A 16094-nucleotide genomic window follows, 5' to 3' on the forward strand; every position below is an offset into this window, starting at 1 on the left:
CATTACACCTCTGTGAATACATTTCCAACTAACGTATTTCTAGGACTTGCCTTTTTCAATGGCTCTTTACCAATTTAAAAACTTTAATAAACTGCATTTTATTTGTATTATCATTGTACATGTTATAGTTATATACTTACAAATATATAAATAACATCTATATCTACTCTTCTTTCAATTTTAAAACTATTTCTACTTTAAAACTTTATTGGATAACTGTGACAGAAAAGAAATAATTTAAACGAATTAAAGTAACTCTTTAACTCTTTATTCTTTTTTATTCTGCACCGAATCTATGTACTACTTGTATATACATATACCCCTCACTTCGTCTTACAACAAATGTTGTACTTCTTCATGTTTACAGACCACGAATTAAATAAAAACAGTACTGTCCTTTCTTTATTGCCTTTTATCCATTTCCTTATCCGTTCATTCTCATTATTTAAGTTGATGCCAATACTATATATTTTCAATAAAAAGCACTTTTCAAAGTCATAGTTATATGGTCCATGTATTTATATTTTTTAATCATACGTTATTTAACATATCTTTACCGCTGCAAATATTGATTCAAAAGGCAGTTTCATATCTCTGCAAATCTAAATATATATCGCTTTCCGCTTGAACAAAGTTGGCAAATACTGCAAACTTATTTCATAAGGCAATGCTGTGTGGCCCAATTAGTTCGTTTATTGCAAAAAAGTTTTGCTTACGCAAGTTTGTGCAATAAGCTCGTGAGACTGGACAACACTCAGCTTCAACTCAGATGAATACACATCCTTATACACAGTTCTTAACGTATATGTACTTATTTATATAGTCGAGCACAGAACAAGTGCAAGTTTCTCAGTTGCTTACTTAAATTAATATAATCTTAAATTTAAGGACCGTGCCCCAATTTTAACTTTTGGGCATGCATATAAAGTGATACTTTATAGTGTAGCCATGCGGGTCTATCTCAATTAAGGACATTCAAGCATATCTTATGGAGCTTTTTCTTTCATTACCAGTAGTCTGGTAAGACTGCACTAGATCGAGAATTCTATAGAACTTTATAAATTGTTCGAGTTTTCAGCAGTTTCTCAGTAGTATTACTTAACTTAATATTATCTAAAGTTTAAAGGCCGTGGATAAATAGTATTTTTAGGAATGCATTTCTACTTGAGTGATAGTTTATACGGTAACCATGCGGGTCTATTTCAATTAAGGACATACGAATACAGGGATATGTTGTTTGTACTGTACAGATTTTCTTGCAATACCAGTAGTCTGAGAATAACTTTTAATAATGTTTGAATTTTTATCACAAATAAGCAATTTGAAGGTACCTTTAGACAAGAAATACTTACATAGGAGCAGGAACTTAAATTGTAATTTTTAAAGCACACTTTGATGCCGAATTCTGTTTAAGAATTGTGCCCGTTTATTCAGACAACCACCAACATATGAATTTCTACGAGTAGTAATAATTACAAGCACCAAATGAATGAAATCAAAAATTGTGTGGAAACTTGTAAAATGTGCCATTTCAGACTTACAATATAATAAAAGCTACAAAGACTGAATGTTCTAGTTTAAAAATCTCTTACAAAACTGGCAAAGTTTCATGACAATTGCTATATCGTGGTTTTTTTAAGCTAAGCACTCAACGACAGCAATATTATCTGGCTGAAGCTTAAAGAGTCTTGGGGACTTGCAAAATAAGACAAAAATATAGGGGCTTCTTATAGTTTGAGGTGACTTGTTAATTCTGACGAAAAGGGTAAACAATTATGCTCTTTCATAGATCTTCTGATCAGATTAATTGTTCTGCCATTACTTTATTTTAAATCGATGCCTCTTAATAGTCGTCCATATATGTAAATATTTGTAAACATAGTATGTTGGTAGCAACCACTCACTAGTCAGAAATGCTGCAATGCCGCTTGAGGTAAATCGAAATGCACTGAATATCTAGCAGGGCCCAGAGGTTGTGCGCATTTTAATACTCTTGGTTGCAATAAATTTAATGGCTGTTACAATCTGTCATAGATAAACAACCATTAAGCATAACACGACGACAAAAGCAGCTATACGAGTAGTGGCCAGCTCCAATTGCAACGTCCGCAGACAAAAGCGTTGGCAGCATGCGAATGCGATGGTGCATCTGCCAATTGAATGCTCGGATGCTGATGCTCTGTTCTTGGCTATTTTCTCACCTGCGGCGCTTGGCCAACTAGCAAATGGTAATGGTAACGGGTCCGTGTCCGTGTCCGTCCGATTGTGGTCCGACAGTCGAGCACACAACAAGCAGCGACTGCTTAGACGCGACCTCGACCTGTCTCGTGTGCTCAAAAGCGCGCTCCATGTTATGTGAGATGCTGGGTATTATTTATTGACATTCAATGCGAAACACAACAGCAACAGAAACAACAACATCGGCAACAAAAAATATCCGAATATACATACAGCCACTCATAGCGGACTTTGCTTGAGTTAGTTGACACAGGCAGACGGTAAGCCGCTTTGGCTCAATGCTGCACGTTTACGTCTCTATATTCTAAATTGCATAGATTTGTATCAATTGATAGCGGCATGTAATTTTCTAAGCAGGCAAAATACACCTTGGTCAACAATCGAATGGCACAACATGCAACGGGCAACGGGCAAAGTGTTTGTCAAACCGAAGGTAGCAGCTACTCGTACAAGCTGGCTTACTCGCAGAGCTCAGCTCGACTGCACCTTTATACTAAGCCTGTGCACGTCTTCGAATATCGACGTCGCTTCGTGAAGATGCAGACTAAAACCCGCATAGAGGTATGCCGACTATGTACAGTAGGAATCGCAATAAGCAAATCGCCACAGCTAGACAAATGAGACACAAAGCTAACTATGTTAGACTGCACTGAACTTAATTCTCCTTCACTATCGTTTACATAAAGTGTTGCAAAATGTTTAAATCTGTGACTGTGCATACCTCTTGGAAGAACCCAAAAGGTATAATCCTCTTGAAATAACTTATCTTAATTAAAGATTAAGATTCCAATGTCAACTGAAATAAATGAGCATTTTCAGGAGTTGCGTATGATATTTTATTCGTTTCTATAATTTGTTTTCATAATAAAGATATAGATTCCAATGTCAACTGAAATAAACGCACATTTTCAGAGGTGTTTATAATATTTTATTCTTTTCTATAATTTATTTTTCTATTATTATAAATATTACAAAAACGTACATCTATGTGTTTACAAAAAAAATTACAATCAACTTAAAACAAATGATGGGGTTATTAAAAATAAAACACGAGAGATGTCTGTTAGGGAAATTAATAGAGTGGGATCTTCTCAGTCCCTTCGCCACCCACCCACATTATTTGGAAAAATATATACATGAATTTTAATTTAATGACACCTTGATTGGCAGCTTTATGTTTTCTTGACTACTAGTTTAAAAAGTTCTTATAAATTTCTATACCATGAGAAACAAATTGTTGAACTTCTCTAAAATCCTCTGAACTATATGTCTCTGACAACATATGGCTGTGAGTCGGGGCATAGCTGGCCATATGGCAAATAAAACTCCCCCAACGTTTCGGAGGCATTAGTAGACATTATTGCATAGTTACTATTGAGGCTTTCTTATTTTTTAAAGTTTAAATTATAACCTAATATTAGTAAACTGTGTTGACAGCATTATTTGTTGATATATTAATAACGTACAAAAATAAATAAATACAAAATTTCATCAATACATGTAAAAAGAAAATTGATTCTACAGATGTACAGAAGCCTAAATTTCAGTTCGAATACAATGGAAACATTTAGGTATTAAAACAGACCGACAAAAGGACTTACCATGTGGAAATATCTGCCGATTTCCTTTTAACCTCTAACATGGAAACATCAAGGCTTCCATATATACTCGTACATCAGAAGTTCACATGCCAAATACAACATACCCTTTCAATTATTGTGAAGAGTATAATATTGAAGCCACCTAATCGACTTCTTCCCGTACTACCTATATACGTGTATATAAGTAAGTATGCAGTTAGCTGCCTATCTAAGCGGCTAGCCCTCAGTCTTGGTGGCATGTGCGCCTGCCTGCCTGCCTATCTGTCCGCCTGGACCTGATGGCAAGCCCGTCTTCGTGTCGAGCGCGGATACTTTTTGTTGCCGCTGTTGCATAACGTAGAAGTCATGGCAGAACGCGGGAATTAATTAAACGGCTTAAATAAGATGTACTAACAATTTGCGCTAATGTGCCAATCATTCTGTTGGTGGTTGAGCCTGCGGTGGCCGATCCAAAAGTTCGTGTCGTTGGTGTTGTTGTTTCCGCTGTCAGAACAAGTAGGAGTGGAGTTCAAATTAACTTTGCCACGCTCATCATCATCAGCACCAACTCCAACGCCAACAACAACAATAACAACAGCGACAACGACAGTCCAACACAAGTCGTGCCCGAGCCTCAACATAATGTTCGAGTATCTATGAGGCGCATACATTTCGATCTGCCAAAATATTGTAATTTCGTTATATGTTCAAATACTTGTGTATAGCGGGTGTTTCTTGGGAGCAGTACATTTTAAATACAATACAAATACATGCAAATTTAAGCCCAGAAGATGAACCAATTTTCATTTTTTGCATAATTATTTGCCGTGCCATACATTTTGTTAGCTTTTCCTTATAAATAAATGCACCATTCTTTTTTTACACGGTAGATTGGTTCCAGAAACAACCGTGTAAAAAAAGACATTGATCATATGCAAAAATAGGTGATTGGTTCCTTATCTCAAAAGAAATATATATTCAATTTTTAATCGTGTAAAAAAAACCGTGTAAAAACAGAATTAGGTGTAATTCTAGAAGACACCCTGTATATCAGTTTTAAAAAATTATATTAAATTAATGTTGGTAGCTTTGTTTTGTTTTTTCTGTCTTGTGTGTGGCGTGCAACAAAATAATTTGCCAGTCCGTAAAATAGCAAAGAGAAGGGGTTGTCTATATTGGCTGTTTGTTTATTCTTTGTACTTATGATGATTCGGTCAATATGATATTTGTTCAGTCCAGTAAGCCCGAATTTAATATTTGTTTTATTAAAACTTTAAAGATGCACGAATTCTAAGATCATTTACTTGTTCTTAAACCAATTATTGAGGCGCTTAACGACGAAACCGAAAATAAAATGTTCCATGATATCTTTTCAAATTAAAATTGGTTTTAAAAGAATCTTCAGTGTGTTGCTTTATATCTATACAAGTATGGTGGATATATCGGGGCTTTGTAGCATTAGGTATCTGTCAAGACCTTAAAAAATTACAATTTTGTATTTTCCGGCATGACTTCTCTTAGGCAGATGTTTCAACTAAAGCCTATAGATATGCATGATGCTCTACCACAAGCAATGCAATGTTTTAGCATCGTTCAGAAGCTTATATTTTAATAAATAAATATTTTCCACAGCTTTGATTTCAGATAGGGTCAATTAAATGCAAATTATAATTTACCAAAAATTAGGCAACATTAAGTAAACAATTTGAAAAAAATTAAAATAAATACACAATTATAGAATCTGAGGATAAAATATGGAATCACGATCCCAGGGAGTAATTTCGTTCGTTAGGACAACTTTTTCGTTCTCAATCTAATCTACTTACATCTTTGTAATCTTTTTTCATCTTTATAAGGTTATGCTGAAAAAGAATCTTAATGAATGATTAAGCGATCAATAAAATCAACAAAATGATTTAAAACTATTCGTACTGATCAGTTGGAAAAATAAATACTTTTTGCACATTCTGCATGAAAAATTCAAATAATCAAGATCATAGCAAAGACATCACACTTTCGTATGATCTTTGATTACTAATTTTTTATCGAATCAAAACCAACCCAATTGCAATTCCCCATGCGGTTTTCCAAGCAACAAAATATTAGAATTGGAAGGGCCCTGCAGCAACTATTTACTCATAAATATATTTCCATGGCTTTAAATTTGTCTTCCGTGTGCTCTTTTCATTTTAGTAATTTTTAATCGAATCAAAAACAAACCAATTAGATATTTTATCACATTGGAGTACTCATGCAATTCTCCCTGCGGTTCTCTTGATTTTTTCAACCATGCAACAATATTTTAGACTTCGAAGGGCCCTGAAGATGTAAGCAACGTTTTACTCATGCTTACATACATTTCTATGGCTTCAAATTTGTCTTGCCATAAAATATGAAGGCTTGTCTGCAACAACAATACATAGTATAGCTATAAGATTAAGAAAAAGAAACATTTTAAATAATTCACAGGCGTGATTGGACACGCTGTGAGCGTCCCTCCACCGTCCCCCCACCAGCGATCGCTTAATTTCCATTTCTCATGCAACTCCAAGCCATCGCAGACCAGGTGAAGATGCAGTAAAAGTCAAACGGCTGCACTGCCGTCAATTAAACAAGCATAGAGGAATGTGACGATGCGCATGCGCATGCGCAGAGACCGAGCGAGACAAACTGAGATATAGTGCTGGTAGACACGGTTGCGTTTCATCAATAGACGTAACAAAATGCGCAAAATACTTGCCTCCAAATGTCAAGATGAGGACCAGTTAAAGTACGCTAATTAGTCAAAGCCAGTAGCCAAACGGCAATCCACTTTGCGGCCACCAGTTCGGCTGACACTTGAGCATGTCAAGGCATTTTATTTATGTACTTGGTAACCCAATGTGATCGGTACTACAACTAAGTCAGCGACGGCACTCTGCGGCGTCTTGTAGCCGGCCATTTAAGGAGCCGCTCGAGGTCAGACACTGTGGCACTGTGGCAATGAATGCAACGGCGATGATGTTGCACGCAATCGCCGCCAGCTAAGCGGCTGATGACTAACTGGCTAAATCGCAGGTGACTTACGGCTGTTGCGATCACAATCGATCGCGTTCACATTGAACGAAGAGTGCGATACGCGATAATCGCCAACTGCTGGACTGGTGGACTGGTCGGCTAGCCGGCTGACTGGCTGGACCGCTTGGCGGGCTTCCTGCTGCTAACATAGACATCATTTCAATTGGCGCACAGATCGCACAGCAAAGTTCAAGTAAAAATTGAATTTGAAATTTATTGCAAGCAGTCGTTGCTTTGTGTTGCCATTTCAAACGGATTTTTATTGTTGTTTCATTTGGTTTTGCTTTTTTTTATTATTAAACGTTTGGATTCTGTTCGCACTGCATTGCTCGCTATTTGTTAGCGCAAAAAGCGACCAATTATGCGAATATTAATGAAGCATTGTGTGCGTTTCGGGCTTGTAATTGAGGGATACTCATAAACATTAGGCTCACCAAACACTTCCTTGTGAGTCAATACAGAGCCAACAATAGCATCTAAGCCTTATACTATTTGCAGCTGCAGCAATCTGTTTACATTTGTCTGACTGAGCTCCCATTGTCCCATCTTGCACTCGTAGTATTTATTTGGATGGGTAGCCATTCCAAATTATCCGAAAGCGAAAACTCTTCCAGGAAAAAATGTTTCATTAAAAAAATTAATTCTACTATTATTTAACATCTGTAAGTTAGAATTAATCCTAAATCACAAAATGTAATACATATAAAAATATATGTACATATAACCAGAGCAACGTAGGCCTTCAAAGACAACAATTGTATTAAAAATAGGAGCAAATTAAGACTTTGACTCCAAAATTGTAATCCTAAAGCAATGATTAATTCCCTCGTCTTTCCTTATTTCAAATTGCATATTCTAAGCAGAAACAATTTAACATCAATTTACGTTCGGGTGATATTGCAAATATCACATTTCCACCTTAGAAAAATATGAGCTAAAGAGCTCAGATGGAAAAATAATCGCTTTTGGTGATCTTCATAACCTTCGTAGAGTTCTCATTAGAACAACATCGGCTATGTGTCTGCTATCAGAGTAATCGCAGAACCGCTTAATTAGACCATTTATTATAGTCCCGAAGATACAGACGTACCTTTTTTGCTCCGTCTTAGGCAGCAATCCAATCCTTAGTTCTTTGGAAGTTATCTATTTTTTCTGATGGCAAAAGGTTTCTAAAAAAGTTTCTATCAGTGCAGAAGGAAGAGGGTTCCTGAAGCTGCAGAATAAACTCTGCTCCATATTGTTCTTTGAAGCTGTTAAATGTACTTAGCCAAGCTCAACACGGCCGTCACAGGATCAATTAAGCATAATTCGCAGTGGATTGTCTTCAGCACCAGAAAAATCATCCCAATTATCTATCTTAATTACTTCAGGTTCTAATAAACAAATCTGCAACATCATCTAGGTTTTCTAGCATTATCTCCACAATTTTTTGTAAGCCAACATACATAGACACTGTCATTAAAAATTATCAAATATTTATAACATTTTTTAAATATTACTTCTACACGTACATAAAACGCTTTGAAAATACTTACGAGGTTCGCAGCTGGTAGCAATTTTCAATTTAATAAAAAAAAACAAAAGCAAAAAACAAGTTTGTTTGTTTGACAAGACCGCATAATTGCTTGCATAAATAAATAAATCAAAAATAGCTTTGAAATAGTTATATCTTATTATGAATGCTATATGCTATAGCTATTTATTGTTGCCGGATATGTTTAAAAAATGTCAACTACATATTTATGTATGTATGTATGTATGTATGTATGTATGTATGTATGTATACTAGACAATTACTCGTAAGGACGGACAATAACTGTCGTCTTAAATCCAGTGCGTCAATTGCATGGTGCCATCGTGGGAGCGTTGGGTGTCCATTACACTCATTTGACGCACCAAGCGCTTCATGGAGGGACGATGAATTGGTCGCCCAGTGACGCTGTCACTCGCGTTTGTATCCAGCGGTGTGCGTTCATTGATGAGCTGTTGTTGACGCGTGCGCCGTCCGGTGGTTTGCAGCTCGAGCTCAACTTCGGAGGCATTGTTAGACGATGAGGCCAACACATCGAGGTTCTCATATGAGGTGGGCGGCGAAGCAACATCGCTAGGGAGATAAAAGCTATGTTGTTAGGCCCTGACCACCACTAGCTTGTATAACCAACTACTCACGGCTCTGGCCGGCAGTGCAGGCAGTCCTTGAACGTCCAATTCTTGCCAAATTCCTCGCCTTCCTCGATTGTTTGCGGAAGGCGATGATGCAGGGTCTCTGGCAATCGCAACCCTGTCAAACCGCCGAGCATCGAAACAAATCCCATGATGACCAGAGGAAGCTTCAGGTTCTCCTTGCCCAAATACGTTACAAAGGGTATGGCAATCAGACCAAGACCACCAATATAACTGGACGCCCCAATCCCAATACCACGCACTTGCGTTGGATACAACTCTCCCGCGAACGGATAAATGATGAGAAAGGAGGCCGACAGCAGCGCCTTGGAAACCAGATATAGTACCAGAGTTTCATCGACGGCCTCATCCGGCAGCATAACGGTGATAACGCAGAAAACGCCTCTGAAATTCAAGGAATGTTACATTTGATTGAATAAGCTTTTAGTGTAAAACATACCCCAATATCATGGACAAGCTCAAAGGCCATCTTCTGCCCCAGGTATCCATAAAATACCAACAACACAAATAGCTAGGCAGCTCTACGACTGCGGACAGAAAGAAGCTCAGATACTGGTTGCTGCCTAAGGAGGGTCCGTAGTAACTGAGGCCGAGATAGACCGTCTCGTTTGCGAACCAGCTTAGTGTTATCAATATAGTCTTTAGCCGCATGTTGGGTGTACGACACAAATCCATCAGACCCACATTTACGACCTTCTTTTTCTGTTTTTTGAGCTTGTCCCGTATTATCTGCGCCTCCAACTTGCTATGCACAGCCTCAGGAAATTGCCGACCATTCACGCGCGCCATTCGCTCGAGTATCTTCAAAGCTTCCTCTAAACGGCCACGCATGAGCAGCCAACGCGGCGACTCCGGCATGACGAACATGTACAAAAAGTATGCCCAAAACGGCAAGGATGTGTAGTAGGAAAGACGCACCCAGTCTCGCTCCAGATAGGTGACTACTGAGAGCAGCATTATCCCAGACGTGTAAAAGGTGCAAGTCATAACCGTGACAAAGGAACGATAATTCTCACCTACCAGCTCGAGTGCTGCAACATAAAACAGAAGTCAACATTATAACAGGCTACCAAATCGATAATTCATACAATTGCTTACTTACATATAATAAACGGTATTTGGTAAACGGCTGGTATAGTAAGGCCCACTATAACGCGACTCCCGGCCCACATCCAGAAATCTGTGCTCAGCGATGTAATCAAGCTGCCCAAAAGCAATGTCGCCAGACAGGTGAAGTACGATAGTCGTCGGCCGGCCCGATCATTTAGCATTCCAAAGAGATACACACCCACCGGTCCACCTGTATTGAGAGCCGCCAGTCCAATGGTGGGATAAATGTCCTGGTCGCATACTAAATCAAACTGTGATAGGCATAAATGTTGGATTGATCCAATTATACTTGTAATGTATGTGTGTGTTTAAGCCAGGCATGATTCTATGAGTTCACAATGAGTTGGGACAAGCTGCTCTAAATGCACCTCGATGTGGGACGCTGATGGTGATGGGTCAATGTATTGGTCTCTTAGCGCACATCAATCACAATTGACGACCAGACGTCGCTAGTATTATACTCCCAGCCCTGACTACACTTCACAACGGGCCAGCTCTTATTTGGTTCAAGGGCGCTCATATTGGTCACATCATCCAGTATATCGGTCCAATTAACGCCGTAGGTGTAGCATTTGCTGTAGACAAGTGTATCATGATCCTGTGAATGTATATAGGCATTTGGTTATATTTTAAATTATTGTATGCTTTGTATAGATTATTTTATTACGTCATTGTTACATTGGAAGTTCAGTCTTATCCTTTATCTAGGTGGACCTATGCCTTATTCAGATTCAACCTAACAAAATTCCACAAATACCAGAACGTACAATAAACTAAACGGTAAAAGGGCCATGGTTATTGAAAGGACTTGGCACTACCAATGGGTAATAATCCAAAAAAAAAGAAATCCACGCAGTCTCCATATTCAGCCCTTTTTTGTTTTTATTTAATCGTTTCTTGTTTTTTTGGATTGGAAGTCTAACTTTTGCAGTAAGTTGCTGAAGGTTTAGACTCGAAACTTTAGAAGTTTGGAAAAAATAAAAACGACATGAAAAATACTGCTCTTCGTTTACCGGACCACTGTACCACTAAGCTGTGCACAATATATTTTTAGAGTCAAAGATTCCTAAAAGCTATTGGCTCTTACAGTAAATATTAAACTATCACTATTATCACTAAAACCCCCTGATCTCCAAATTAAAACGCTCTGCCCTTTATAGTGTCAACCTTATATAGTGGACGGGTCACTGAAATATATAGTACAATTGAACGAACTGGTAAGGCTATGGATAAGTCCCTTTCAAATCTTCTAATTCATCCATGTACAAAGTACTAGGAACTTTTTCATTACTAGGAGTCGATTTTTAATACTTGTTGCAGATGCTACGAGTATAAATAATACAGTAAAGACATCTTACTTCTGGGACCGCCTTGCGCTGAGTAGAAATCAGCTTCAGAAGAGTTGGCCAACAGACATAAGTTACGACCACTATAATACTTAAGATAACGTTATCTAACTACTTTTTGTTGTTGCACGTGCAACAATACGACTAACAGCTGTCTACACAAATTTATATACTAATATACATATACATATATGAATAAGTATGTACATACTTTGTGAGGAATGTATTGAACACCCGCCGTACCTAAACTTTATTGACATTTGTGGTCACACAACCAACGCACAATCAAGAACGTTTATCGGCCCCCTTTTCCCGTAGCTGCTCAGCATTCATATGGCTGCTGCTGCAGCTTATACCAACAGACACACATATGTGCTTACACACATGACCATTTATTATTCACATACTATAATGAAAACTCACCATTTCCAACGGTATGGACAAATGTTTGCGCTCCTCTATGTCCATGGCGGACAACTCCGGCACTCGACACCAATAGTCTATCGGTACATCGGCCATGAAAATCTGATTAAAGGCACAGAACCCGCAAGGTATACAGGCAGGAAGACAGATGCCAAATACAAGCAGTTTCTGATACTTTCCAAATTCTCCAATTGTGGGTAGCAGATCGTCCAGATCAAAGGCCTCCTGCGTGCGAGAACCATGGTTGTTATACCAATAGGATGAGATATTTCCATTAAATGATCACTCACATCTTGAGACTGTTGCTGTACAGGCTTATTGCGTTGTCGTAGCTCCGATAACTCGTCGTACTCATCATCGCTGTCCAGAATTTCCGTCATCAGTGGGTAGTTGCTCTTACTCTACGACCTTTTTTTTCGATATTTAACTCTTTCTCTGCAAATGTTTATAAAATACTGCACCGTTCATGCGTTGCGAAGCCTAAGAAATGTTAGTCGCTGTCAGTTTGCAAGCTTGTCAGTTTGTTGGCTGACTTAAGGGGTTGCAATAACAATCGATGGATCCAATACAGCGCAAGAGGGCGCCAGTAAAAAACCGTTCAAAATATATTTTAATTCAAATTATATTGAAGTTGTTTAGACTAAGTTTTAAATATTACATATTTGATTTAATTATGTTCAAATTAAAGTACACAGAATCAAACTATAGTACTTTCTCAATGGTTTAAAGTATGGGGGCAGAATACAGGGTTTTGGAATCATCAATTGGTTGCAATTTTGCTTAAAATTAACCATTTCTTTTTTATTTTGCAACGTTTCATCGTTGAAAAAAGAACTATACAAATTGTTACTTTCTCATCTCTTTTATACTTAAAGATTATTGCGCGCATCGTACTACAACATATATAGTATATCAATTAGTTCATTAAACAGAAAACCGGCTGTGCAGGAGCGAACCAGGCGCACGCACAACGCAGAAATCACACACATTATGCTTAAGTGTAAATTGTGGCAACACATACAAAACACACACAATTCGCGCCGCTCTCTCTCTTAGTCCACCTTAACCACGCTGTATATTTTGCGTATGAACCAGAAACACGCAAAGAATCCGATTGTGCCCGTTAGTAAGAAGAAAAGGAATACCATAATTGCTGTATAACCAAAGTACAGGAAGGTCGACGCGCTATCCTTAATGGAGAGCTTTGTGACAAAGTAATGACAACAATAGATAAATAGGTAGACGGCGGTAAAGCCAGATGTCAGGAAAGATCGCCACCACCAGTGATAGTCCTCGGCACATAGATGGAAATAGCAGAGCAATATAGTGGTCTCCGAACACGTGATGACGAGTATGAGAAAGACGAGGAATAGGAATCCAAACATGTAGTACATTTGATTCGACCAGAGAGAGCTCAGTATAAAGAAGAGTTGTATAAAGATGCAGCCAAAGGGCAACACACCTCCCATAACAATGCCAGGTATCGGTTGTGTATAGATCGACTGATCGGGTATCTGGCGTGGTATTTGATTTGTGCGCACTGGATGCTCCAGAGCCTGAAATTCGTATAAAAAAGTAGAAACGTTTCAAAATGCAACAAAGTAAATACGCTATGTTACTCACTCGCTTGCGGAATCCAAAATAGGCGCCTACAAAAGTTAGCGGTACTGAAACGCCAAACCATAAAGCCAAGAGAGCAATCAACGTGCTAAAGGGGACAGCTCCAGAGCTGTTTTCTCCCCAAAGCACCAGATTCATTACAAAGAACAACGAGAAAACAATTCTGTGGAGAAGATATATCGTTGAAAATATGTTTTGAAGTCACTGACTCTTCACTGACTTACCCAGGGCACACAATTGAAGTGAGTATGACGTTGCTCTTCCACTTGATGCCGCCGAAACTTTTGTAAATACGGGCCGACACATAACCGGCAGGCGTGCCAAGCGACACAAATAAAACCATGGAGCAGGTCATAAGAGCGCCACGATTGGCAGGCGACAAGAAACCCAAACAAGCAAACGCTAAAGTTATCATAGACATGGCAAGAACCTGCACACCAGAACCCAGGAACACCGACAACAGCATACCCTTCCGAGGCGGTCGGAACACATCACCGTGCACCAGTTTCCACCCAAATTCTTCCTGCGCATCCTCGCCGCTGTCCATTTGATTATAGCGCGCAATATCCTTATGCAGGGTTCGCAGCATTATCATCGCTACCATGCCACTTAAAAAGAGCACTATGACCAGTGAGTTCAAAATAGAGAACCATTGAATGTTTGTGTGCGGCATAGATTCCAATATGTAATCCCAACGTGAAGACCACTTAACGGTATTATTCTGAATAAACTTTACGCTGTACGTGTACACAATTCTCAGGGTTTCACCTGCCTTCAGTGAACTTTCGCGTATGGCCAGGGGCTCAGTGCCAACGCAATTCGGATTCTTGGGGTCAACGTGGTTAATTGACTTCGGTGTGACTTTCACCGATATAATCCGACCGCTGCTACCCTGAAAGCCAACACCCCATTCTTCGCGTGCACCACTATGGTATGTTATCTCCAAATCCACATGGTTAAATGGATAGTAGTGACCCGGCTGATTGTAAATAGAGTTAATCGGGCAACCCTCGCTATCGGTTCGCACTAAACAGCCCATCGGAAAACCGGTACTACAATACTGCTTGCCGTTCTCCAGCTGATAACACCACGTAACTGGCATGTTATCCACAATCCAATGATGCTGGTAGTTCAGGCTGATTCCTTTCTTTAGAACCATCATTCTGCGATCGCTGTCCGCATTATTGCCAATGTATGTTTTGTTGCAGGCCTGTAAAACACATGATTCCATTAAAATTTGTAATTATTTTGATTTTTGGACATTACATACCACCCGGCACTCAATATTCTCTAGAAACTGTATTTTATATGGTCCAGGTCGTATCCGCTCGCCAAACACCACTTGACCCAAATTCTCCACTGGTGAGTTTTCCTCTTTACCCAGACAGAAATCAAAATGGTGATACTCATAAGGTATGACAGACTCTTCCGTATTTAGTCGGTTGACGTACAAAATAACCTCTGACTATATGCAAGAAAAAACGCGATAAAAAATATTTAAAAAAGAAATATACACATTTAAGCGCATAAATATACATACACACATATGTATGTACATAAAGCGAATCATATTTAAACAAACGTATGTATTATACATACATACATATATACATATGTATATGCATGTACACTTATCTTCAAATTCTGCGTACTTGATAGATGAATTTGGTCAGATAATAAAGAACATAACAATGCATGAAAAATGTAAAGCAGATCAGTCACGCTAGCAGTTCGTTTGGCTGCATGGATAAACTTCTAAATTAGAACCACGTATGTACAATGTACATATACGCGCAATATCTAATATCTTGAAAGAACTTTAAGTGCTTGATGTAAGGCTAGGAACACACATACATACATATGTAAATACATACATATATATATAAAACTATTGCATGGTGCAGCTAAGACCATACTAGTTGTCCATTGCCCTTATCAATAGTTCCGGCGTGACATTTACTAATTAATTGATAATCAGTAACAAACATACCTTGCACGTCGATGACACATCTGACTTCTTACAAAAGTTAACCGGTGCCAAGCCAGGCAGATAGAATGCGCTGGACAAGGCCAACGCATGCAGAGCCACCAGCACAATAGCCAATGAACGGCTCCATCGTATCTGTCCAAAATGCAGGAACATCTCTAACCTAGCACCCACAATCAACTGATGTTGAAGTTTTGCTGACGACGTATGTATGTATGTACTTATGTATTAGGCCAAGTTGACGAAACTGCTACTGTTACACGCGCGCGTGCACACATACACACACACACGGCATTAACGTGTGGGAGTGGAGAAAATGTGCTATTAAACGGTCTTTGATAACAATGCGATTTTCTACGAATTTGTTTGCCCAATTTTTATCTTAATTTTCACTACTTTTTGTCTCAACACTGAAACAAACGTCACCACTGCCGACACTGTCTCAGATGAGTGCTGTAAAATACCCAAAGTAACACCTGCGATAACATTGAGTTCAAGAATGTGGTAACGCCGCACAGGAATTTTTACATTTATATTTCACAATAGATA

General features: G+C 38.7%; 2 protein-coding genes across 2 annotated transcripts; both read right to left on the bottom strand.

Moving 5' to 3' along the window:
• Positions 1 to 8641: 8641 nt before the first annotated feature.
• LOC115630645 (carcinine transporter) lies at positions 8642 to 12318 on the bottom strand. Its single transcript, XM_030527285.1, has 7 exons — positions 12229 to 12318; positions 11939 to 12163; positions 10591 to 10767; positions 10162 to 10420; positions 9499 to 10090; positions 9045 to 9443; positions 8642 to 8979 (listed from the first exon to the last, which is right to left on the bottom strand). The coding sequence occupies exons 1-7, from the start codon at positions 12316 to 12318 to the stop codon at positions 8700 to 8702; spliced, it is 2022 nt and encodes a 673-aa protein (XP_030383145.1). The 3' UTR covers positions 8642 to 8699.
• Positions 12319 to 12583: 265 nt separating this feature from the next.
• Positions 12584 to 15946, bottom strand: LOC115630402 (transmembrane 9 superfamily member 2). Its single transcript, XM_030526929.1, has 5 exons — positions 15549 to 15946; positions 14829 to 15023; positions 13783 to 14768; positions 13562 to 13721; positions 12584 to 13494 (listed from the first exon to the last, which is right to left on the bottom strand). Exons 1-5 carry the CDS (start codon positions 15699 to 15701, stop codon positions 12991 to 12993), a joined length of 1998 nt encoding a protein of 665 aa, XP_030382789.1. The 5' UTR covers positions 15702 to 15946; the 3' UTR covers positions 12584 to 12990.
• Between the last annotated feature and the right edge of the window lie 148 nt (positions 15947 to 16094).

This window comes from Scaptodrosophila lebanonensis, unplaced genomic scaffold (genome assembly GCF_003285725.1).
Source record: "Scaptodrosophila lebanonensis strain 11010-0011.00,11010-0021.00 unplaced genomic scaffold, SlebRS2 tig00001410-arrow-pilon, whole genome shotgun sequence".
In the NCBI taxonomy this organism is placed as follows: Eukaryota; Metazoa; Arthropoda; class Insecta; order Diptera; family Drosophilidae; genus Scaptodrosophila; species Scaptodrosophila lebanonensis.

Coding starts and splice junctions, on each gene's coding strand:
- LOC115630645 (XM_030527285.1), bottom strand. CDS start 12,318: ATGACGGAAATTCTGGACAGCGATGATGAGTACGACGAGTTATCGGAG. Junction 10,091..10,161: donor CCAAATACCGTTTATTATAT/GTAAGTAAGCAA, acceptor TTTATGTTGCAG/CACTCGAGCTGGTAGGTGAG. Junction 8,980..9,044: donor CTGCACTGCCGGCCAGAGCC/GTGAGTAGTTGG, acceptor TTATCTCCCTAG/CGATGTTGCTTCGCCGCCCA.
- LOC115630402 (XM_030526929.1), bottom strand. CDS start 15,701: ATGTTCCTGCATTTTGGACAGATACGATGGAGCCGTTCATTGGCTATT. Junction 14,769..14,828: donor AGAATATTGAGTGCCGGGTG/GTATGTAATGTC, acceptor TGTGTTTTACAG/GCCTGCAACAAAACATACAT. Junction 13,722..13,782: donor ACTTCAATTGTGTGCCCTGG/GTAAGTCAGTGA, acceptor TCTTCTCCACAG/AATTGTTTTCTCGTTGTTCT.